Here is a 26,666-nt window from a genome sequence, read left to right on the forward strand (position 1 = left end):
TTAACTCTAATCTTAGAAATGACTCATACTGAGAGTTCATGTAATTGCATCGGCCTAACAATCCTGCATGTTGAAATACCCCACTCACATATATGAGGCGCTGAGCCTGTGGTTTGTTCGATAAGCCTGTCTGCTTCAGCCAAACACAACAAGTACTACTGGTAACATAACACGAGTTGGCTAACAGGGTACAAGCTGTCTGTCCAAACCAAGGCTTTCCTCTTTTTGAGTTAAATGTTTTGACTGTTTAATACAATGCATGCAACATGCACACAGCAGGGTACAGATCCACCTGATGCTCTAAGTTTAAAACTTCCCGTATCACTTACACTAAAATGTATTTACTATCTGTATTATCATCATTTTTCTGGCACATTGTACAGAAATTTGTACAGCATTTTAAATGCATTTGGTAGATCCGTATACTTTGTGTCATGAAAAAAAGAACATCCAACTCAAAGCCACTAAAGGTCCTTTTATGGCACGAGAGTAGACTCCGAAAAGCATCCGCTCTCTTAGTTTCGCAGAAGTACTCTTGCTCTACTAGGATGCTTTTCAGATACCAAATATTGGTTTGCAGGTAAAAAGATGTTTGTTTGTTTTTAATAATTCTATAAAGCCACTTTATCTTTGAGACTAATTGCTATTATTCAGCCTAGAAGCAGAAGGAAGTAATTTCCTATTTAAATGTCAGTCTACAGGGATCAATTTTCTCCTCAACCATGCTGCTGCAAAACCACCAGCAGCCTGTAGGTGGAATAGGTGATACGTGGGTAGGGAGGGGCCTAGTTCTGAGTCACTGAGGAAAAGGAGAGCAGGAAATGAGGTAAGAGGGCAGCAGCAGCAGTTTAGCTACTACAATGTTTCTATGGCAGCAGGAGAGGAGCAGCAACACACAACACCTTGTGGCACTAGAACAAACTCAGACAGCACACACATACAAATACATACAGAAGACGCCTTTACAGGAATATTTCTCACAACATTGGACAATTGAGCACATATATATACAGACATAGACCTCCAAATGAAAAATAAATAAATAAATGAAATGTACAACTTTCTTGACTGAATATAGATGTGACATAAAAATAAATGAGGCTGACTGCAAAGAGCGAAAATAACCCAAAACATTTTAGATGCCTGTCACCAGATCAGACATCCCAAATCTGGCAATTCATCCATCTTTCTGTGGGCTCATTTCAACTGTAATATTTCCATGCCCAAGCCTTCTTCTTGCTCCTCCAAGTCACAAAAAAATAATGCTTTCAGTTGCACTCTCATTGATTTTCTCAGCTACACTGACTAAAATAATTTGGGTCTGACACTTGACTGGTGCGCTTCGCTGAGGGAGTGAGAAAGATTTATTTGAGAGAGGAGAGAAAAAAAAAAGGAAAGGTTGTTGATGAGCCTTACAAAACTGCATGACAGGTGAACTTTTCCACTGCCTTGAAAACGAATGTTGTTTCTTTTTTCTCCTGTCAGCTGGCTTGAAATGGATCTTGCAGTTTTGCTGTCTGCTGATTTTTATACCTTTATACACTGTTACAGTGCACCTTTTACATCAGTGACATGTAATCTGTACACTATGAAGACTTCCTAATTTCAGTTTTGTTATCCAGCACTTTGGTATCAGTTACTAGCAAATCAGCAGCTGTATTATAACCACTCAGACGTAAACACAAAATTAGCCACTTCATTTAGCACTGTTATGTTTGAGGACAGAACGTGTCTTTATGAGTGTGTACATCATTTATGTACACACTCATTGGTTTTATGTGGGTTTCCATGATTGTATGATTACTAGTTGCTCTACAAAACCCTTTTTAAAGACCCAATGGCCATATTGCTGCCTCTGTACTAAAAGCAGAACACCTAAAACCAGCAGGGCTTCAATATACTGGAGTATTTCTGCAAAACAATGGAACATGGTCCCCAAAACAAATTATGTACTAGACATCGCTTCAGTATTTCAGGTCTAAGGTTCTCCTTATCACACAGACATTTTCTTTTTCTTCAGTACTTTAGTGGCTTAGAAGAGAGATCAAAATGTGAAGTATAAAAACAAATCGTCCTACTTTATTGCTTCTTGCTCTCCAGTGTTTCAAATAAATAAAGGTGCCACTGAGTGAATGCTGGGAACAACAATGAATCACTCGGCGAACTCAAACTTACTGACAAGTTGACCAAAATGTGACTGTAAATGGATGAAATGTTTGCCAAAAATATGGCATTTAAATAACAGTGGATCAGCCTGGAGAACAAACGGAAATGTTTGGCCATACAAAAAGAACAAAAATAAATAAATAAAATAATAAGATAGATTTAATAGATCATGCCTGGTATATGAGCCCTGGTTCTCTTACATCTCTTACGTGTTTCATGGCGCAGTAAAAGCGCGTGGCAATCCGCAGTGTTTGCAGCCTTTGCTGAACATTACCAGATTTGGGCCGTGGGGGGGCATCCTCTGATGGGGGTGGCTGCTAGAAAAGGGGGAGCGAGGGAGGGACGGTAGGGGTGGAGGAGAGGAAAGAAGAAAGGAGAGAGGAAGGGAGGAAGGAAGTTGGAAGTAAAGGCAAAGTGTTTAAAATGTAACAGAATACAATAGTTTTGTTTTCAGATTGGTAGAGGGTTGGAAAGGGCATCAGCGCGAAAGATCTGCATGACCCGTCTAGACGTTTGTAAATCTGATGTCTTTACAATGGACGTGCCAAGAAGTGCATATCAGTCTCCAACACAGTCATCCAACGAAGATGTAAAAAGATGACACTATTTTGTGGTTATATCGTTTTCCTACTACACATCGACCTAAAAGACATTTTTTAGACTCCCTCTAAAGCTTAAACATCGAAATTTAAGATCGATATTACATAAAGGCATTACTCTGCACCGCCTACGTTAGTGTTTGTTTATTTCCTGGCTTAAACACCTGGTAGAGAAAGAAAGCAGCCTGGCAAAGCTACTCTATGGAGCAAGGATCTGGGACTTAGCAGAGCGAGGAAACAACTGTAAACTTACTTGCATCCTATGAACCTGCCAAACTACTTATCAGGCGTGGAACTTTTTCTAGGGGATTAAAATTACCGGACAAAGGAAGAAAGATAAAATATCAAGGAGTTCAGACTCATTCATATGGCCACATGAAAGCCATGTGGCCCCACCGGATACCAGCTGTTTCTACTGTGAAGGAGAGAGAGAGGACATTATTTTTTATTTAAAAAGAAAATAAATGCAGTTTCGAGCCACTGAACAGAGACCTAGTGGTGATATTAGTTCTATTTCACAAACCAATGACCAGCGACTATTTATGACAAACAAACACAACCTCTAAATTTCACAGATCACCAAAAAAATAAATAAAAATAAAATGCTGTCATTGCACAAATCTTTATCAGTAAGAGTTTCATGAGTTACTGCCAGTGTCCTAAATACCTGGTTAACCACAAATAATATAAATAACATGATTTAATAGGCCCATATAAGACCAGTATAACCTCATTTGAGCTCTACTTAGTTTGAGAATAAAATAAATTAAGGTGTCAACCACCTGACTGTTTTTCTGGTAAATGCTGTATATAAAATGTGTCAGAAAAGCCAGCTGCTGCTGCTGTTTGACAGCCAAACCCCTGAGACAGCAGCTACAAGAACCACAGAATTTATTTCATGAAAAAAAAAGAAAAAAAATACATGTCATACATGAGTAGAACAGAAAATGCCCACAATGTGCAAAAGAATGAGACCGGTGTTCATACACATCGGAATGTGTTTGAAATCATGTAACTTCGTAAAGGATGCAGAAAAACATTATATATACCATGCAGATGCATGCATGAAAGGGAGAGGGCCATGCAGTCAGGAGAGGACTCTGCCGTGCTTGTTGTTTGTGTGTGTTTCTTTAAAAAAAAAATTTTTTAAGAATACAGACTGAGCAAAATGGACTGTTTCCCTTTTTTATTCTTATTTGACACCATTTTAATTCTTAGACATCTTACTGACCCAAGGAGTGTGTGAGAGCAAACGTAACTTAAGCATGTCTGTATTCCTGTGTGTGTGTGGGGTCGTGTGTGTGTGGCCAGATCTTGATCTCTAAAGGCTGAACCTTAGTTAACTCTGTGAGATCTGGTGTCTGGTGTAAATGTATGTGTGATCAGATGCTGTATTTTGCACTCTGCAGTTTAACTATAAGATAAGTATTAGAGTAAAGAAGCTTCACGTATTGTTACTTGTTGTTATTTCGTTATGTATTGCTTATTAGCTAAAAGTTAAACTAAGCAAAGAAATCAATACAACCTACAGGCAACAACGTGTAGTATTACCCCAGTTCCAAAGAAGTCCAAAGAATAAAATCTAAAAAAACAAAAAAAACCAACAAGCAGCAATGATTTGCAAATCCCATAAAGCCACGTTATTGACAACAAACTATGGAAAGCATATCAAAAACTGTCAAAAATGAGAACTTTTATTACTTCGTGAAAAACATTAGCTCATTTTAAATTTGATGACAACAGCACGTCTCAAAACTTTGCAACTGCACAATGAAAGGCTGGAAAAGTAAGTGGTACTAAAAAAGAAACAGCTAGAGGAAAATTTTACTACTAATTAGGCTAGTGGGCAATGGGTCGGTAACATGACTGGGTGTAAAAAGAGCATCTTAGAGCGACAGAGTTTTTCAGAAGTAAAGATGGGTAGAGGTTCACAATCTGCAAGAAACTCGATCTACAAATTGTAGGAAACAATTTCAGAATAATGTTCTTCAACTTTAAATTTCAAAGACTACCATCAAAAGTTTCAGAGACTCTGATTCTGAGAAATCTCTGTGTGGAAGGAACAAAGATCAATACTGGATGCCCGTTATCTTCAGGCCATCAGATGACACAGTATTAAAAACATCCATGATTCTGTCATGGAAATCACTGCATGGGCTCAGGAACATTTCCAGAAATCACAGTATGCGAACACAATTCGCTGTCCCAGCCACAAATACGGGTTAAAGCTCTCTACCCTGCAAAGAAGCTATATGTGAACATGATCCAGGAGCACTACTGTCTTCTCTGGGCCAAAGTGCCCAGAGAAGTAAAGTAGAAGACTGTTCTGTGGTCAGGCAAATCGAAGTTTGAAATTGTTTTTGGAAAACGCTTCGTCCTCTAGATTAAATAGAAGAACCATCCAGCTTGTTGTCAGCATCCGTTTAAATGCCTGCATCTGATGGTATGGGGGTGCATTAATGCCTGTGGAATTGGCAGCTTGCACATCTGGAAAGGCACCATAAATGCTGAAAGGCATACTTAGGTTTTAGAGCAACACGTGCTTCCATTCACGTCTTTTTTGGGCATATTTGTACATTTGAGCAAGACAATGCTAAAACGCATACTGCAGCTATTACAACGGCATGGCTTCATAATAGAAGAGTCCAGGTGCTGAACTGGCCTGCCTGTAATGCAGACATTACACCAGCTGCAAACATCTGGTCAATGAAACAAAAAATATGACAAAGATGACTCAGGACTGTTGAACAGCTGGAATCCTATATCAGACAAGAATGGGACAACATTCCTGCCCCAAGTCCAAACCTGCCCAAACTTTTCTGAGATGTGCTGCTGCCATTAAATTACAAATACATTTTCTCAGTTTAAACATTTATGTTTTCTATGTTCTATTATGAATAAAATATGAGTTCATGAGATTTGCATTCATTTTTATTTTACATTTTAAACAGCGGCCCAACTTCTTTGAAATTGTTGTAGTTTAAGTTAAAAGTGACAGTTTGTCTCAGAAAATATAACATCTGACTTAATACATGCGAGCTTGCCAAAATGTATCCTGTTGCTTCTTAATCTCTATTGCTAGACAGCAAATGGTGCTTCACACAGCTGCGCTGCAGACGAAAAGAGGTCACATAGTAGGCTCACATGTGTGTTAAATCCTCAGCTGCTTTGTTTTTCCACTCATCTGTTTTAACCATAATAATATTTTGCTTGTTCCCCCATGTACAGGGGCCTATATTTAGTTCAGGGATTCCCTGAAGTCTTCCATGTCTCACTGCATGGTGTTCCACAATTAAGCCCCCCCATATAACTCGCTTCAAGCTGCTGTGGTTCAAAACTGGGGCAGCCTATGTAAATACCTTTTACAGGCAAAGACTAAACTTTGCAGAAATAAATGTGTATGCAGATAATGAAAAGAGCAGTGAGTTTTCCATCTTGCTAAGCTGATACACTGCATTGCAAAGTAATCAAAGACGATGTCTGTAAGTATCATTGCTCTAGATCAAACCTTCAACCTTAAGGAAAAAAAACAAAACAAAAAACAGCTAAATAAAACTCTTCTTATCAGGCAAGGTAACCATTTGAACTGTTGTTAGCTAATACACATTTAACACAAAAGACAAATCCGTCAGATTTCTGCAAATTCTGTGACAACTCATTTTCAACAGGTGACTCTGTTCAAGCAGCCAAAAGCTCAAAAATAGGCTGTTTCTCACATCAAACAGCAAAACTTCCATCGCACAAAATGTCCTGCTCATATACACTGTTTACACACACACACACAAACACACACACACACACACCAACCAACCAACCAACCAACCAACCAACCAACCAACCAGACAAATACATAAAAAACACAACATACTCAATCATGAGACAACATCTGTCCGAATAAAAACACTACAACAACAAACAGCCAGACATAGAGTCACACGCGCAGATGCACACAACCATCAGTCTTTCACACACAGACAGCAAGCAGGGGAACTAATGGATCAGCAGAAGCCAGGTTAGAGGGAATGAAGCAAATTAAAAGGAACAAAAATACCATGCAGTGGCTAGAAAGGGAATGGAGTGACAAAGTAGGTGCTACCTGAAGGAGATGGATATTTGCTACTGTCATCCCCACCCAAAGGGAAACAAAAGCAGACACCAGAGTCCTGTTAGTTAAACCATTTGGGTGATGACAGTGAGCCTGGAACTGTTTGAAAACACTGGAAACAGGTTGTTTTCTTTCTCATTCTCTAATCGTCCACATGGCTTTCCTATGACATGTTATTTAAACAAAATATTCACGTTTAATATACTATATTTAAACTATTCCTCAGACTGCCAGGACTGTTCAGTAGTACCAGAACCAAGACATCGGCAGGGTACACAGCACAGCTGTACATTGTTTAAGAAGACACCGACTCACAAATCCCTTCAGAACTTCATGAAGCAACACTTTGCAAATTTAAGTGGAAGTCTGGTGGACTTGTTTAGTTTGCTTTGAAATCTAAAGCTTTTACTTTTATTAACAATTCTAGCTAATATTTTAATTGATATCATTTACTGCTCAAAGCAGACAGGTATGGCTAAGAGTCCTATCCAGATATTTAGTATTTGTGATTATGTATAACAGTGGACCTTAGCGCTCAACAGGTGACTATACCTTCTCCTTGTCGCTCGCCTCTCTTGCCACAGTGGACCCCTTAGAAAAACAAAACAAAAAACAAAGACACACAGATTTAATTTCTTTTCAAATTCATGCTGTATCTGATCACCTCTCCTCCTTCATTTCATTTCTTTTTCGTGTGTTCTTCTTTCCTTCCCTCTTACCTTGAGATCATATTTCTTGTAGACAGAAAGGCGGTGAGAGAAGACATTGCGAGTAACAATCATATAAGTCTCATCCCCATCCACTGTGAGCCGGTACATCCCCAGAAACTGAGGAAGCAGCGTGTTGCCATGGCACTCCACAATAAACTACAGAAAGAGTGTGAAGAAGACAAATATATGACCCTTTTTTCAGTCACAATGGATACTTAATGCCTGTACTAACAGGGAGAGTTTATGGAATAAAGAAAGAGAGATTTCTAAAGCAAAGCACAACTTAGCTTTTTCCTGAGAGATGATAAACAGAGTAAAGGGAGTAAGGGGCTCCTATTACAACAGCTATCAGAGGACATGGCATGACTATGGAACCCATAAAGTTTTTCTTTTTTTTTATCACTACTTAAACTGCAAGATCAATAGGAAGCTGCATTATTAAAGACAACAGCGTGTCCCTTTTCCTTGTGATGTTATTTTCATCAGCCATAGGCTAGCATAATCTATTTCTTCCTATGGAAGAATAAACAGTAAGTCATGCATTACAGTTAAAAAAGCCCTCTTCACCTGATGGTATTTCTTTAGAATGTTGTGCATCTCAGCCACATCCTCGCTGCTGATGGTCTTGATGACGTATCGTTTGTCGTAAGAGGTATGGAAGCGGGCCCCGCTGCGTCCCTGGGCCTCACTGTTTAAGGGAGCACTGCGTGTCAGAGAGTTCTGCAAACACAGAGCACAAACAAAGATGAAACAAGGATAAGGATGTGCACAATGAAATGACAGCAGCTTGTCATCTTTGCTCTTTGGCAATCCTCACTTCCCTATAAAAACTGTTTTGAAAAAGAGTCAGAACTCATATTGACCTCTCATTATTGAATAGCTGATAGGGAAATTACATTTCTGAGGTAGTGCACAGTTGTGAGGGAGCTCAGAAATACAGCAACTAGATCTGCATTCTTATAGTTTCACCACCTCCCACACTCTAGTCTAAACATATGAGGGTTTGACCCCTACGGCTGCTGCCCAGCCAAAGCTACACACAGACGCAAACAGCTGCTGCCCAGACTTTGGAGCTCACAAGTAAGATGATCCAATACCCTGTGGCTCAATCCCTCATTCTCTAAGAATTCCTCACCCCCTCTCTTAAACTGTTAGCTTATGTTGCTTATGTTGCAGAATGACAACAAACTTTGGAGTTATGTGGCAGAAACAACAATATAATTTCTTCTTATGTTTAGAAGCTTATTGAAGATTTGCTTTTTGAGACTGCTAAAAAGCATGAAAAGTAAGAAATGACCAAGTCCTAGTGCAAGATTGAAATCATTTGAGTAACAAGCTGCTTGGTAACCACTGCGGTTACCAATGTTTCTCATAATTTATTTAACAAAATGGTTACTTTTGCACTCTAATGACCTTCCCAAAACATAAACTAATACTTCTGACATTAAGCACCATGAAAAATAACAAACAAACCATTAAATCTTCTGTCTTCAACAAGTGTCTAATACAGAAAATCAGTTTAATAGTGACAATGTGGCATTTTGGACCGGTGACTTTCAACTCCTACTGCCCACCGTCTGCAGCCAGCTGAGCCCTAATGAAAACATGTAAGAGGGACAGCTGCACTGAGCTGGGAGACAATGACATCCAAATACAGTCAACTCACTGACTGCACCGGGAAACAGGGATTTACTGGGAAAGAGCAAAAACTAAAGACGGAGTGGGCTCAAACAAAAGAGGGAAAAGATGACTGCATTTGTTTTGGAGTAGTTACATGTTTAAGTGTGCTTAGATTGTTAAAGTAATTACACTGTGAAACATGTACTAAAAAAAAAAAAAACATGTTATCTTTAGTAAGTGACAACCCAATATTCAAATTTAAACCAATCTTATACTACAAATGGTAGAAGTCTTTTTTTTACCAAAAAGTCCTGATCATCGATGCCAAACCTCTCCCTGAGGTTTCGAAACACCAGAGGGCAGTACTCTTTGAACTTGAAATGGCTAGGCATGTTCTCCCTGTGTGTACACAAAAATCAGAAAAACATAACGAAGAGTTCATGAATGCTATTTAGCATGTTTTGTTACTCCTTTATGCTTAATTTAAAAAACACATTTATTTTTGTGACACACAATAACCTTTGAATTTAAAAAAAAGAACTTACTTGTTGAACAGGTGGTTGTCCACTTTAATCTTAGAATAGGCCTTGAAGTCATCTGGCATGAGCATGATGGGAATCTGGACATGGCTTAACTCGTTTATCTGTGCAAAGAAAAACACAAAAACAGGATCAATCAGTCATGCATCTAGGAAAACGAAGCAGCTTAAAGCATGTCTGTGAAGCATGTGGTGTATAAGAGGTCCCAGAAATCCTAGACAAAATATGATGTAGTGACCGAGGAAATTAACACTTAAAGGATTCATTCATTTTATGTTTCTACACAATGTGGAAAGAAAGTTAAGATAGAACATGGATTGTGCTCGGTTTGGCTGTTCTAATATTACAGTTATCGATCCTACATAACTGAGATTTCTGAAATTTGGGGTCCTGAAAACAAAACATTGATGGATGAATTTGTAACCCACACTAAAGCAGATATACAAGTTATTGTGCTTTATTATTTAAAAGAGCATTAACCAATGTGTCCAGGGCCATCAATTAATGATAATCTTCAGCACTGAACAACTGGCAACGTGAACATTTTAATAGATTACATTTCTAGGATCATGTCATCTACAAATCTGAAGGACAGGCAGTGAAGAGAATCAAAAGGAAATGCTCCAGAAAATGCAAATGTTTGACGTTGTTTTTAAATGTACAGACAATGACCAAAATGGGGACTTTAAAAAGAGTGACACGAAGCATGTAATGTCTATATAATGTCTAATACAAGACATAAATAGAGTCTAGATAACATGTGGATTTGTAGGAGTAAGAGAATGTGTTGCAGAAAAGTTAATCTTAATATGCTTCTTCAAGATCCTGCAGTCTGTGAAGCCCTGCTATTTTCTAATCTTCTTGATAGAACATGTTTACAGTTCAGAGCATAATGACATTTTCTTTTCAGTGTGCAATGCCATTTCTCTAGTCTCTGAAATGCAATTTTAAAAGAAACTGGGGTGTCCTCATTACTAGCTAAAAATTCAGCACTCATCCTTTCAAAACCCCCAGTGACATTTACCTTGAATTTCAAGAGTGATGCTTCAATGAATCTTATACAGTGAACAGGAGAGCTGTGATCGCCTATGGTACATTTGCAGGAGCTTCCCTTGGAGCTGGCCATGCTTCACATTGCTGCACTGCACAGACCTGACATTTGTTATGAATCAGGCACAGCTTGATACACATACGATGTGTGTATTTGTGTGTGTGCTTGCGTATTTGTTGTTGGCTGCCGGCAGGCTTCCTACCAGGTTGCTTGAATCTATTAATAACCCTCCAATCATTCCACCAAGCACACTCCTGATGACGGTGCAGGGAGTAGCCTAAAATATTTCATTTTGACTGATTAATAACAAGACGTGCATGTTCCTCTGCAGCCAAGTCTCAAATGTGATTTAAGTTTTCTACATTGCTTACAGCTAGGATTGTGCTGAGATGCATAATGAGGTGTCATATCACAACTTCAGCATCTCACTTAAATGAGGTATCCAATGTTTTTAACATTGGAGATCAACTGCAGCCTTGTAAAGTTGCAGAAATGTTGGAGATAGTATGCAATAGAAAGTTCATAATACCAGTCACAGTCAGGTGAAGACATGTATTAACAGGCTGAGTGTGGAAGAATACTTCTATGATCTTGTCCACTCTCAAATTATTATATATGGCCAAACTGCTATATTAAAATGTAGACATTCAGCATTAATAATTTAAGAAAAATCTGTAACAAATGACTAACAAATTCCCAGCACAGCCAAGATGTAGGGCTAATTCCCCACAGGCTCGTGATATTAATTTATTTAGGTCAAGTGTATAATCTGAACCTGTTCTGCCACTTGAACCTGGACCCAAGTTCACAGATGTCATATCCAAGTATGGTTCAGCACCCTGTTGTGACAGGCACTGTCGTCACAGTGACGTAATGCAACAGATGCATCCTGGGTACACAAGGGAGATGTCACCTAATCAACAAAGCTGCATTTCACACAAGAGCAGAGACAATGCCTCATCACACCACACAGACACAGACACACAGACACACACACACACGTGTCTGTGAGGACACTAGTGTTCAGCAATGACAATTGAGATGAAAATATCTGTTAGATAAAAGAGACGATGGGTCCCTCGAGGTTCATTTTCCCCAAACTACCCTCATATGACCATTTGTGTAGAGTTACTGTTTCAGCAAATGTCCTTGTTGCTACCTTTAAATTTCACAACCATAAAAACAGCAAAGGGAAACATGAGAAAGTGCCTACCCAGGATGATAATGTTGTTCTATTTTTTACAAATGAAGATTTTTTATAGGCTTCTACCTTGATGCTAAACATCTGCGCAGGTGCCTTTGTGGAAATGTTGTATATAAACTTCACCATAGTTGACTAAAGTTGCGCCTAGCCCACACCATATAATGTTAAGTAGAGCTATTTCATGTTTCAGGCTCTCACATGACCATCCAGTTCATGTGCTTATTTTCCTCCATCTATCAAACTTGCAGACAATTTCACACCACCACTTCCTTTTTGTCTCCATGGTGATGAAGACTGGTTTTCCGGCCCAGAGTGAAGCAAGTGTGCGCTGTTGCTCCATTGGACAGGAAGTTGGTGAAGATAGCATGCTTTGTCAGCAGCTCGGCATAGCCTCATCTTTCTGCACAATGACAGATGACTCACTAATAGTTGAAAGAGCGAATGAAACAGAGTTGAAAAGAAAACTGCTCCCAGACTTTTATATAAAAGAAGCAAAACTAATCAGACCCGCAATCAAGATGAGTAGCCCTCAGGGACACATTTGACAATGAACAGGAAAGATGCGACCAATCATGATCATATTTATCTTTTCTGATAACACCATTACTGATTTGCAAACTATAAGCAGAATGTGTTATCAGTGGAAAAGGTTAACTTGGTAATGTAATCATTCTGATGAGTTCCTCTTGAACCTTTGTTAGTAAAGGTCAAACATAACATTTTTAGAAAGAAAAACAGGAAACATATTCACATACCATTATTTGATAGTTGCATACAATAGGTCTGGTCTCGCTTTTAAGAAAAACATGTTTCACTACGCTGTAGGTGGGGAAAATTGTCCATTGTTCTAGTGACGGCTAGAAAGCTTATTTAGGGTTTCTGCCAGTTAACTGTTAGCCTTGCAACCTGCAGGACCTTAGCTTCAGGGGAATTTTTGTTAATGTCTTTTTAAGATTTTTTTTTTTTTTTTTTTTTAGACGTTAGCTGTAACTAGGGCTGCCACGATTAGTCGACTAGTCACGATTACGTCGACATTAAAATCGTCGACGACTAATTTAATAGTCGACGCGCCGTTTGAAGCTCTGTAAGATCCCAAAAGACGCAGGAATAAGTAGTAGGATTTAAGAGTGTAATAACGGACTGAAACAGAAGATGGCAGCACTGCATTGTACATGCAGGATGCCAACTGCCGTTAAATCCCGAAGAAGAAGAAGCAGTGTCTGGTATCATAGCTGTGTCCAAATTCAGGAACCGCATCCTCCTGTGCCCGCATTTGTAGGCCGATTACGTTACAGCGACACGACGAAGACTGTCCAAATTCGAAGACTCCGACAAATGCGGCCGACAAATGCGCCCTTCATTTCCCCAGATTTGAAGGATGGGTCGGGTGTATACTTCATGGCCCAACCTAACCCAGAATTCATAGCGCGGCCCTGCTCAGTTTCCAACAATGGCGGCAGCTAGTTAGTTTTAAAATTACTCTTATTATTCTTTCTGGGTCACAAAATAAACGTTTAACATATTTTCAGGCGAGAATGTAGCTGTGTAAACTTCAAATATCTGCTTGGTTTATCAAGACACCACATATTTTCTAAAGCGCTATGACGTTTTCGGAGACGTCTGTTGCCCACCAGCTCGATAGCTAGCCGGGGTTCAAGGCTCACTAGAGCCGGTGAGAACACCGGACTCGCGGCACATCGTTTTTCAAACCCACCGCCGTCTTTCGCTACTCAGGTTAAACATGATATATAAGTCACTTAGATAACTTAAAAATGTTATTGTTTGGCTTTTTTCAGTATTTTATTTGTTCCTGAGTAAATCGGTTTGGCTGAGATTAAAGTTATAGTTTTTACAGAGCTGAATAAACGTCAAGCAGACAACTGATTATCAGAAGTGTGAGATGCTCGAGAATATACTCCGGTGTCCTGTTATATTTTAGACAGCAAGGAGCAGAAGGCTGAGTTTATTAAACTCCACCGAAACAATCTGCAAATTTCATTAAAATTTAATAAACTATCATCTTGTCTTTATTTTTAGTTAGCACATACCTTAAACACTTAAAGCTGTAAGCTAATGATAGTTATATAAGAGCAGATGCATGCTGGTGCAATAAGCTGTACGTTTTACGTCCAATGGATGCATGATCTGATTAGTCGACTAATCGCAAAAATAATCGGTGACTAGTCGACTATCAAAATAATCGTTTGTGGCAGCCCTAGCTGTAATTGTTAAATAGGCTATTTGTGGGCACACATAAAATAACCTTAAACATCTCTAAGGAGACAAGTAAATGAAAGCAATTCACAGTCTTAGGTTAACATTGTAAATGGACTGGACTGCTACTTATAAAGCTACTTCTATTGTACTTACACCTTTCTGTCTTCTCTTTTCTTAATGTGAAAGAAGATTATTAACTATAGATTAGATTCCCCTCTTGTTTTGGACCATACGGTACACATCAGTGCAAGTAGATACTCCAATTTCTTTCGGGGTCAACCTTCAGGATCAATAAAGTTTTATTGAATTGAAGTATAGTGTGATGCATTTTTATCGCTTAGTACTGATTTTAGTACTGATTTAATTTTGAACAACATAAAACCACTTTGATCTGTCAGGAAATTGCTGGCTACGAGTACTGTTCAGCCTTTTGCTGCGCCTGTGGTTTAATGTATGGTGCTGTGAATATAACCTGCTGTACAACTATTTGAATCAGCAGTACTTCTATGACAGATTTGCTCTCAATACATCACAGGAGTGCAGAAGTACAGCAGCTTCAGTGCAACAGTTAGACAGCATAACCAGCGCTGCTGCATGTGTTTACACCTATTAAACAAATGTGTCACAACCAGAATCAGAATAAATGAAGCACAGCCTACAGCGACAAACACAGTGACAGCTATGTCCTCCCATGGACATAGTCATAACTGGTTTTAATCAACTTTGGCAGCTATTACTAAAAGCTCTTTTAGCCTGTTTTTGCTATCTTTACCAGTTGCAAAACTTTGCTGGTGTTGGTTTATCCTTGTGAAACCAACACCAATCTACCCATCTATGTGTGAATCATCACAGCAAAATGTGGTGCAGGCGATACACTGCAACAGGAACTGCCACAAAGGCAATTTGGAGTACTTTAGCTTATGACCGTATGAAAAAAAAATAGTTTCCACAGGACATTGTGCAATCCAGTGAAAAACTATGCACACCTTTAGGTGCAGCTCATCAAATTCACTTGATTGATCACAAGCAAGTGTCACCAAATCTACAGAGATTGGTGACACTTGCTTGTGTCACCAATCACAAGCAAGTGACACTCCATTGGAGGTGTCTGGCTGCACATAGTACACATAGAGCTATTTTGGTGAAAAACAAATACCATATCAGCACAAACACCTCATACCAACTGTGGTCGAAGGGGTGATGATTTGGGTTGACCGTGCGGCCACAGGACCTGGACACCTTGCAAGGTAATTTGACCATGAATTCCTCTGTAAATTAAATCTTTAAATTGGGTCATGCAACAAGACAGTGATTCCGCAGCAGCAAATCTACAACAGCATTGCTAAAAAAAAAAAACCCTAAAAAACCAAAAAACTCAAGGTGCTGGAAAGGCCCAAAGTCCAGAAATCAACTCAATTACAATGCTGCAGCAGTCCATAAAGAGAGCTGTGCATGAATGAATGCATGCAAACCTAACTGAACTGAAGCAAAATTGTAAAGAAGAGTCGGCCAAAATTCCTCCACAATAATGTGAGAGACCGATTTACAAAAATACAAAAAAAGATACAAAAAAAAAAAAAAAAAAGATTGCTTCAAGTTATTGCTGCTAAAAGGTGATTCTACAAGCAATTAAATCATGGAGGGTACTCCATTTAACAGGACTGCACAGAGTCATGTGAAAACAGTTTTTTGACATGACTGTATATCATAAAAATTGTATTATGCAATAGTATCGTGACTGTCATTAAACTTTCCAGGTGTTTAGTTGGGGTGAAATTTAAGGAGTCTGAAGTGAGTTGCGGTTTAACTCATTCAGTTGCTGTGGTCATATCCTAAAATTTGATTATTATTGTTTTGCAAACTGTTGAAAAGATTTACCTACAAAGCTAATATGTTACTCGGTATCTTGCATTTTTAACTTCTTTAGAACCACGGTTATTTATCTGTTGATTTAAATTTTTCCACAATGGGTGTGGTTTTGAAAACATATCAACGTAAGTATGATCCCAATGTAAGATAACATGTTCTTCTAAATGCAATGATGCCGAAACAGATTTGAGCCTGAACAATAACAACTGTTGGTACACCAACTTTCACCATAGTCCAAAGCAGTGGTGGTCTACGACATAGTACATAATACTGCATCATAATCCAGGTTAGCCTTCTTTCTATGGTTTACAGGAAATACAAAAAGTTACCTTACTATGAGGTAACTCAATATGTACTGGGGAAAAGAAAAGAAAAAAAATACTGGCAGTAGCCAGGGGTACCCCTTAGCTTCCTAACAGATCCACCTATGGTATGGATTTCAAAATCCAATGTTGCCTTGTTCTCAACTTATTGCATTCACAAAATTTTTAGAAAACTTGGCCTCTGACCCCTGACCTTGAGGCTGAGGTCACTGAGTTACGAACTCGTCCAAGATTTTTAGTAGATACACCTATGTTATCAATTTGAAACTCCTACGTTGCTTTGTTCTCAAGTTATCACGTTCACAAACTTGGGTGTCCATGTCACCCACCCGCCTGCCTGCCGGGGTAACGACAACACCCCATCAGCCATAAAGGGCCGATGGGTAGAAATGCAAAGTAAAACACTGAAGATTCACTACCAATATCACCACTAATAAAGTACTGTTAGCTAAGCATTTCCTCCACTATTTTTTATTAAAGGCATCTTTTAAACCATGTGGTTTTAGCCATATAGGTTGCAAACTAACGCTTGGTGACGTGTCTGTCACTGATGCGCAACTGAGCTATGTGGAGATGTGGTTGATGTTATATTTATAGATTATTGTGGTTCAAATGAAATGGAAATAATTAAGAATGAAAACTATAAAAACAAAGAAGATACAAACTAACCATGGATCTGGAGAATAATTTCACCCCTACTACAGAGACATGAGCAGGATGTAATGTAATTTTGCCACTGATTTCGTCACATCCTGTGTATGTTTTAAACCACAGGTGTCGAACTCCAGGCCTCGAGGGCCGGTGTCCTGCAGGTTTTAGATGTGTCCTTTATCCATCACAGCTGATTTAAATGGCTAAATTATCTCCTCAACGTGTTTTGGGGTTCTCCAGAAGCCTGTTAATGAACTAATCACTTGATTCAGGTGTGTTGACCCAGGGTGATATCTAAAACCTGCAGGACACCGGCCCTCGAGGCCTGGAGTTCGACACCCTTGTTTTAAACCATTATTATTCAATATTAGGATCTCCAAGAGGCTGCTAAGATTGTGTTTCTCTCTCCACCTCTTTTTAAAAAACAAAATACAAAACAGAAATGCGCCTATTAAATTATAGTTTGTTTCTACAGTTACCATGGCCACAAGCAAGTACACAGTATTGAAGGCGACACACATGCACACAAGCAGGCGATAACGAAATGAAAAAAAAAAAATTATATGCTCAGTGCAAGAAAAACCACATGCTTCCACACGTTCTTCTGTCTGTCACTGCCTCAGGGTGCCAGGATGTGAGGTTTCAGCTTTTCTGTTTTTCTCCATAATCATCACACATATTAGCTGTGGGTCACTCCTGCAGATATTTATAGAATCAAACTCTTATGTAATACACAGAAGCAGACACAGCTACTCTGAGTCAGACCCAGAGACAATGAGGCAGGAGAGAGGGGGACAGGGAATGAAACTGAGCCACATAGACAGGATGACACATAAAGAGACCCTCACAAAACTAGTTAAAAATCTGCAGGAAGGGGAGGAGTTTCATGAAGAAACAGAAAGAAAAAGAACGAATAGTGGCGCTAGTATGAATTCAAATTTAGGTCAGGGGGAGCCAGAATTTTTAAAAAGGAACAAAACAATTAAAATTTAAACTTGAAACAATTACCTACAAAGATAAATTTAGATCCTGCTACATAAGCCTGTCTGGTAAAATAAAAAGCAACACACAAACTAGAGCTGGGCGATATGACCCAAAATTCATATCTCGATATTTTTTAGCTGGATGGCGATATACGATATATATCTCGATATTTTTTTTTTTAAGCCATAAGGTAAGAACAAAAAGAGAGTTCTTAGTCAAAGCTGTGTCCCAGATGTCACACAGGCACTTTTATTAACATACAGCGTAGATGTACATGAAGAAATTACTCAAAAATAAATTATCAGCATTTATTAAATAATAATGCTCCATAAATAAAAGAAACACAATGTTGTTTTTGTGCATAACAAAAAGCTCACAATTGTGCAGTCAAAATGTAAACTAAAAGACGCTGAGCATAATAACAAAGAGACAGATTTCACAGCTGCTCTATTCCCAAGTTCTACTGCGTTACTGACAGCCTTGAGTTTGAAATCCTCTTTGTAACCATGTCTCTTAACAGGTGCCATTTATGGTTCTTATACACACACAATACGGTAATGTTACGTTGAAGCACAGTACGTATCACTCCGCGAGGCTCCGGACTACGGTAGCCGTAATGCTCCGACAATCCGTCAAGCGGTGCGGCTCCATAGCTTACCAAAGTCGTACTAAAACATTTTTTGACAGATTGCTGAGCGCCCTGTACCACATAAAAACGGTTCGCGGTCAGTAAATGGTAAATGGCCTGTATTTATATAGCGCTTTACTAGTCCCTAAGGACCCCAAAGCGCTTTACATATCCAGTCATCCACCCATTCACGCACACATTCACACACTGGTGATGGCAAGCTACATTGTAGCCACAGCCACCCTGGGGCGCACTGACAGAGGCGAGGCTGCCGGACACTGGCGCCACCGGGCCCTCTGACCACCACCAGTAGGCAACGGGTGAAGTGTCTTGCCCAAGGACACAACGACCGAGACTGTCCAAGCCGGGGCTCGAACCGGCAACCTTCCGATTACAAGGCGAACTCCCAACTCTTGAGCCACGATCGCAAGTAAGCACAACCAGAATTCATACATAAGGTGCACTGTCGATTTTTGAGAAAATGAAAGGATTTTAGGTCATGCAGCGCCTGTGGGCTGCATGTCGTTAGCGCGGTTAGCTCGTTAGCGCGGTTAGCTCGCTAACACGTTGACGCCGTCCAGCCCCACGCACGGGGCGATCCGCGGTAACTCGTTAACGGAGATTTGCCGTGTTCATCTTGTCGTTGCCTGCAGGTGAAGCGATGGGGGAGGGGGAGTTGTGTTCAGTGAAGGAGAGATAAGATAAGATAAGATAAGATAAGATAAGATAACCTTTATTAGTCCCACACGTGGGAAATTTGTTTTGTCACAGCAGGAAGTGGACAGTGCAAAAGTTATGAAGCAAAAATTAGAATAAAATAAAATAAGAATAAATACAGTACACAACTGTACAGAATAGAATAAAATAGAATACTATATACACTAGAATAAAATAGAATAAAATATACAATAAGATAAAAATAGAATACAAATGCTATATACAACTGAGTAAAAAATACAACGATGCCAGAAAAGATTATTGCACATTAGTGTTATTGCACATGTGTGGATGTGTGTGTATGATCAGTTAAAGTCTTTGTTGTGGAGTCTGACAGCAGTGGGGAGGAAAGACCTGCGAAATCTCTCCGTCCCACACCGTGGGTGCCGCAGTCTCCCACTGAAGGAGCTGCTCAGTGCTGTCACAGTCTCATGCATGGGGTGGGAGATGTTGTCCAACAGGGATGACAGCTTAGCCACCATTCTCCTGTCACTCACCACCTCCACTGGGTCCAGAGGGCATCCTAGAACAGAGCTGGCCCTTCGGATAAGCCTGTTCAGTCTCTTCCTGTCCCCAGAAGAGATGCTGCCACCCCAGCAGACCACACCATAAAAGATGGCTGAGGCCACCACAGAGTCATAGAAGGTCTTCAGGAGTGGGCCCTCCACTCCAAACGACCTGAGTCTCCGCAGCAGGTACAGTCTGCTCTGCCCTTTCCTGTAGAGGGCGTCTGATTTATGAGTCCAGTCCAGTTTGCTGTTCAGATGAACACCAAGGTACCTGTAGCTGTCCACAGCCTCGATGTCCATACCTTGGATGTTCAGTGGTTGCAGTGGAGGATGCTTGTGCCTGCGGAAGTCTACCACCAGCTCCTTGGTTTTACTGGCATTGATCTGGAGGTAGTTCAGCTGGCACCAGTCCACAAAGTCCTGAGTCAGTCCTCTGTACTCCTTGTCGTCCCCATCAGTGATGAGGCCGACTATAGCAGAGTCATCAGAGAACTTCTGCAGGAAGCACTGGGTGGAGTTGTGGGAGAAGTCTGCAGTGTAGATGGTGAAGAGGAACGGAGCCAGAACCGTTCCCTGTGGGGCCCCCGTACTGCAGACGACCCTGTCCGACACACAGCCCTGAGTCCTCACATACTGTGGTCGGTCGGTGAGGTAGTCCAAAATCCAGGTAGTGAGGTGATGGTCCACTCCTGAGTTCTCCAGCTTGTCCTTCAGAACCGAGGGAAGAATAGTGTTGAAGGCACTGGAGAAATCAAAGAACATGATTCTCACAGTGCTCCCAGCGGTCTCCAGGTGAGCGAGGGAGCGATGTAGGAGGTGAATGACGGCATCATCCGCTCCAATGCCAGGCTGGTAGGCAAACTGAAGTGGGTCCAGTGATGAGCTCACAAGGTGCCGAAGCTGAGCCAGGACCAACCGCTCCAGGGTCTTCATCAGGTGGGATGTCAGAGCCACCGGCCTGTAGCTGTTGAGGTCCTTGGGGCGTGAAGTCTTTGGCACTGGTACAACACAGGAGGTTTTCCAGAGCTGTGGGACTCTTCCCAGCCTCAGGCTCAGGTTGAAGAGGTGCTCCATCACACCACACAGTTGGTCCGCGCAGGACCTGACGACCCTCGAACTGATGCCATCTGGACCCGCTGCCTTCTTGGCTTTAATCCTCCTCAGTTCCCTCCTAACCTGGGTGGTTGAGAGAGACAGGCTGGAGCCTTGTGTTGAGTGTGTATTGGATGCTGTTGTTGGGGGTGGGGAGGAGTGAGCAGGGTGAATAGAGGAGGTGTGAAGTGTCTGAGGTGTCAGAGGTGGAACAGCAACAGTGGGGGTGGGTGAGTCTGCAGCCGATGTTGGAGACTGCCTCATGGCTGAATCAAATCTGTTGAAGAAATGATTCAGTTCATTTGCCCACCTCACATCCCTCCCAGGCAGAGAGTTCTGATGTTTGTGGCCTGAGATGGTTCTGAGGCCTCTCCAGACTTCACCAACGTTATTTTGCTGAAGCTGGTTCTCCATCTTCTGCCTGTAGCTGTCCTTCCCATTCCTTATCAGTCCCCTCAACTCTCTCTGCACCCTTTTCAACTCCTCTTTGTCTTTGGATTTGAAGGCCCTCCTCTTCTGCTTGAGGACGGCTTTAATTTCTGGGGTAATCCAAGGTTTGTTGTTGGAGAAACACTGTACAGTCCTGGTAGGTACGGTGTTATCCACACAGAAATTAATATAGTCAGTAATGCATGTAGTAAGGCTGTCGATGTCCTCTCCGTGGTCGTCACAGATCACCTCCCACACAGTCGACTCAAAACAATCCTTAAGAGCCTCCTCGCTCTCCTCTGACCATCTCTGCACTGTGTGGGTGGCTGGTGGCTCCCTGTGCACTAAGGGCTCATACACAGGGACAAGGTGCACCAGGTTGTGATCAGATCTGCCCAGGGGAGGGAGAGGTGATGAACTGTATGCCTCTTCAGCATTGGCATACAGTAAGTCCAGTGTTTTATTGTCTCTGGTTGGGCAGGTCACATACTGGGTGAAGGTGGGCAGTGTGGAGTCCAGTGAGGCATGATTGAAGTCCCCTGATATTATGAGGAGGGCTCTCGGAGATTGTGTTTGCAGTCTGCTGACCACTGAGTGGAGAGTGTCACAGGCTGCATCCGCGTTGGCCGAGGGGGGGACATACGCTGTTATCGCGATAACATGCGAGAATTCCCGGGGCAGGTAGTACGGACGCATGCTAAGGCGAGGCCCAGTAACGCAGCGGAGAGACAAAAATGGACAAAAGAGAGGCAAACTTGCGGCTCCAAAAGTATAATTATAACGTAACATATACTATATCGATATAAACGATATTGCCACATCTTATATCTCGTATGAAAATATATCGATATTTTTAAAAAACTCGATATATCGCCCAGCTCTAACACAAACTATCAAATATATCTTAGTTTTAAAAGCACTGGAGCAGATTATATGCAACAGCATGTCAGAAAATGCTGGAGTCAAAGCTACATTAATGCAAAGGATGCCTTAAACAGTCACAATGCAGCTTTCCAGCCAATGACAAATCTACTCACACACCAACAGCAGAACACATTCTGACACACTTCTCTTCCAACACTGCCCTCATACAACACAAGGACTTACAAATAGACCTGACAGACAAGTCAAAACTTTATCCCTTTTTACAGACTCCCAGGGTGAAGCTGTGAGCTAGATTCACTGCAGAATAAAAGTGGAGATGCAAGGTGTTTGGCACCTGAAAACATTTTTAAAATTAGCTTGCGGTAGCCAGGACTTTTATGCATCTTTCTAGGAAACAAGTATTTTTGACTTCACCATTGGGTAGCTGGAAAGATTCTACAGATCATGACGGCAACAGCGACCCGTCAGGAAGCCTATCAAGGTCACAGCTACAGGAGTGTTTAAGGTGTGACAACAGACAGATGGGTCACACAGCCATCTGCCTAGAGTTTTTTTTTTTTTTTTTTTTTGTCTATGAGCGTCTTTTATGCACAAATTTTCCTTACAGAATCAGTCCTTTAATACAATGATAAATAGCTTCAAAGGTTTCAAATTTCCCCAGACTGGGGCTCGTTTTTCCTCTTCAGCACTCTCTATTGTAGTGTATTGATCTGATTGGTTGATGTAGCCCAGTGGCCATCTAATCTACAGCCAAGTTTTTGTTTTGTTTTTTGTTTTGTTTTTTAAGTGCCTGCCCTTTTAAAAGACTCCAAGGACAATTTCCCAGATGGTTCAGAGTTGCAAACCATCTGGCACATCAGGTGAGTTAGGACCTAAATTCATGCCAACAGGTTCTGCAACAGACTGGGTTCTATGAAGTCCCTGGCTCACCATGGTAACACTACTAAATATTCACAGGTTAGAGATGCAATCTGTAAAGTGTTCTTTGTAGTGTGAAAACATTAACACAGTGAAAACGCTTTATGATGTTGCAATTTTAAGAAGCTAAAATGGGTCGCTAGTTTGTCTTATTCTAGGTTCATTTACATTCAGGCTAAAGCATAATAACAGCGTTACTATAAGACAGAGCCAAGAATCACACTTTTCCTTCCCTCTGAAAGCCACTACTTTCAGCAAGAATGCAGACTGTTAGTTAACTTGCCATATCCTGCAAGCTCCAAGTGCTAATTCTACGCTTTTCCTTATTTTCTGTCATATATAAGTTTACCGTTTCGGATGCTTATTTTAAATGTGGTCAGCGATTAAAATAAACATTTTTTTGCATTTTATTGAGGTCACATAAAGTGTAATATGGTCTTGCGGGCACAAAGGTCTGCTTGTGAGCACAGCAGTCCCACACACCTGCTGTGCAAACCTGCTGTGTGCAAGGGGTACCCAGTCAGAAGAAATCTGTCTTAAAGGCATGGGGGCCTCTATGGGAGAGCCTTGCTTGGGGAGTAGATGAACATGGGCTGCAAAATTAAACAAATTATTTTTTATTTTATTTTATTTTTTTTTTTAATGTGAATCACTCATAGCTACTCTAGTAGAGCAAAAGATTTAAAAATTAGAATTGAAAACAAGCATTACAGGTCCTGTTTCATTCCCCCAAGCTAGACACTTAGAGCTATGGTCTAAATCCGCTGTCATGTAAGTTTCTTTTATTAAGTTTTATAGTGAGAAAAATCTTCCTGACAATGGTAGAAGGCAAGAAAAAGGACCAAATAATACTCTTTTAGAAAATCCACACTGCAATTTCTATGGCTTGAGGCACCCCAATCACAATTTGTAATCTTAGTGCAGCCAAAAACAGATGCTATATATGCTGACAACATTTCAAAGTACTAGGATTAAAATAAAATGGGCTACTTGCTTAAGCAGGTTATTTTAAGGAAGCTTTTAAATACTTCAAAATACAAATCTTTGGTTAGCTATTACACAACAACAATTCTGATGACATACACATAGTTTACGGGATCATTTAAACATCTCATTTATTCCTATGATCACTGGCACTCTATTTGTCTCATTCTGCATGCCATTCTCACTTCACTGGACTAATATAAAGGTTGGAACTACTGGCATCTAATCTGCACTGGAGAAATTAACGGACCAGTAATTCAAATAAGTCTGGTTTTTAAGCCAAGATAATTTGGATTATTCAGATGACAACCCACAGTGGTTAAAGAGGGTGGTTACAACTGCAGAACGTGTATGAATGAATGTGTTTCAATGTCCTACTGTCTTTGCAGTCTGGTGGCATTCTCAAGCCTCACCCTTTATTCACTCCTTTTTTAGTTCATGTTACTTTTGCAATCTCCTTGCTGCAGGGAGTGACCTTTAGCTCAGGCTGACCCGTAATAACCAACCCAACATTAGTTTATGAGAAGAGTGTTAGTTCACTGGTTGGTTGCCAGGAAAAAAACAAAAACAACAAAACTCAAAGTCTCACTGAAGTGGCAAAAGTCACTTACAGATAGATATTACTGTTTACACAGCTGGTTCCTCCATTTATTAATTTTATACGCGTCAGGCAGGAAATCCAAACAGCGGGTTTATTTCAAGAGTAAACGATAGCCCCAATAGAGCAGCAAAACCCACAGGCAAACATTCACCTACCATTTATCAACCTCAAACATGGCTTATCATGTTAAATGCCCAAAAAGCCCAATAATAGCCAATTAAACACTCATTCTACTATTGGAACAGAGTCCTTGCTGACTGTTGCTTTAATGGTATCATTAACTGGCGGCTTCCTGTGTGGTGTTGTAAAATTTAGATTTTTAAGGCTTATACTAGAGTTCTGTATCTCTGTAATTATGCATAGTGTTACCAAAGGTTATGTAATAGCTCAAATATAATATAATATAACATAATAGCTCTCAGCTCTGGAATTAACAGCAGTTTTAGATGCTCCCTATACATACAATTATAATTAATTTAATAAAAAAATGAATGATGCATGGATAAACAGTTTAAAAATGGATGGATGTTTAGATGAATGGATAGATGGCTATCATAAATGTGCATGAGTAGCTAACTACTTGTCAACAAGGCAAATTTGGTAAGGGGTGGCCCTACTTATATCAATACTTGATAGCCTAAACACTCTTTGGCAGCAACTCAGTGGCTCAATCTAGTGACCTGTCATGGAATGTAATTTTTACGTAGCTGATAGTATGACAAGCTGAGTACCTGCTGAGAAAAACTGCAGGAGAAGTAGCCTAAGGCATAACAAGGGAATGTGCTGACGACTCCAGTGCAATGTTGAGCAATCCAAGTGCAGTTTGAACATGTATTCAATGATTCTTCAAACTCTAGGTTTTTATGGTTACAAGCCACTGACCCATAATGTTTCAGCAGACAGTTGACACAGCACAAAAGTAGACACCTGAATCAGACAAATGATTATGATATAATCCTAGCTTTGACATGCAAGGACAAACACAAACACACAAATGATTTTCTCTTAAATTTACTGATGTGACAAAAAATAAAAATAAAAAATCCATGATGTAACCATAAATTTTTATTGAAGGGTTTTAAGAGCTTGGTGGCCATCTAGCTGATACAATTGCTTACATCATATCTGATAAGCAAAACCAGTAAAGTGAGGACAAATGGCATATATTTATATACATTTATCGTTCGTAGGCACTTCAATGACATTGAAAAAGAGAATGACTAATTTGTAGTGCATAGCTTCACAGAGGTAAAACTCTTGTGTTTCTTACTTTGAGCCTTCAAGCTTAACACTAACCAAAGCCAGGTGACTGTGATCCATCTACAGACTACAGCTTAGATAAAGAATAAAAGCTTTAGATCTTTAGCTGCCTTGGCATCATGTATGTCAGACTATTCTGAGGTCCTGTAATCCACACTAAACTGCCACCCTGAACCCTACTCCAAAAATCAAACGCTGCGGAATAAAAAACTAAATTGTAACACATTCTCATAAAGACTTTCCCCTCAATCTGCTCACAGTGCTGCAAGTATGTCAAATATCCACCAAATACTCCTCAACCTGCCTCAACCTGACATAGAGATATTGACAAAAACAAAACAGACTATGATCACTGCTGACAAAGTCATTAGTGAAAATACATGTCTGGCTATTAATAAAACAAAGTGCATCATTTTAAGCTAAATAGTTTAAGAACAAATAGGTGACTTATTACATTAAAAAAGGTAAACATATTTTTTTTCATTTGTCAAAAGGAAAAGAGATGTCATTAGAAGACACTCCATTCATTCTTAATTTGCTACCATACACATTCATATTGTTGTTATATTACTATATATATGAATAACAGGCAGAGAAAAATAAAG

At 40.2% G+C, this 26,666-nt stretch overlaps 1 protein-coding gene across 3 annotated transcripts in view; it reads right to left on the reverse strand.

Annotated features, from left to right (window-relative positions):
• Positions 1–26,666, reverse strand: part of pip4k2aa (phosphatidylinositol-5-phosphate 4-kinase, type II, alpha a) — a 33,103-nt gene that overhangs the window by 4,408 nt on the left and 2,029 nt on the right. Inside the window, exons 2-7 of one of the 3 annotated variants that reach the window (XM_063483815.1) lie at positions 9,746–9,843; positions 9,503–9,599; positions 8,148–8,300; positions 7,590–7,736; positions 7,423–7,461; positions 2,376–2,483 (exon numbers count right to left, since the gene is read on the reverse strand). In XM_063483815.1, the coding sequence (XP_063339885.1) occupies positions 2,376–2,483; positions 7,423–7,461; positions 7,590–7,736; positions 8,148–8,300; positions 9,503–9,599; positions 9,746–9,843 (642 nt within the window). Of the gene's footprint in view, positions 1–2,366; positions 2,484–7,422; positions 7,462–7,589; positions 7,737–8,147; positions 8,301–9,502; positions 9,600–9,745; positions 9,844–26,666 lie in introns of all 3 variants that reach the window. The other 2 variants (XM_063483814.1, XM_063483817.1) reach the window with 2 other exon arrangements.

The sequence above is a fragment of the Pelmatolapia mariae genome, linkage group LG9 (genome assembly GCF_036321145.2).
Source record: "Pelmatolapia mariae isolate MD_Pm_ZW linkage group LG9, Pm_UMD_F_2, whole genome shotgun sequence".
NCBI lineage: Eukaryota > Metazoa > Chordata > Actinopteri > Cichliformes > Cichlidae > Pelmatolapia > Pelmatolapia mariae.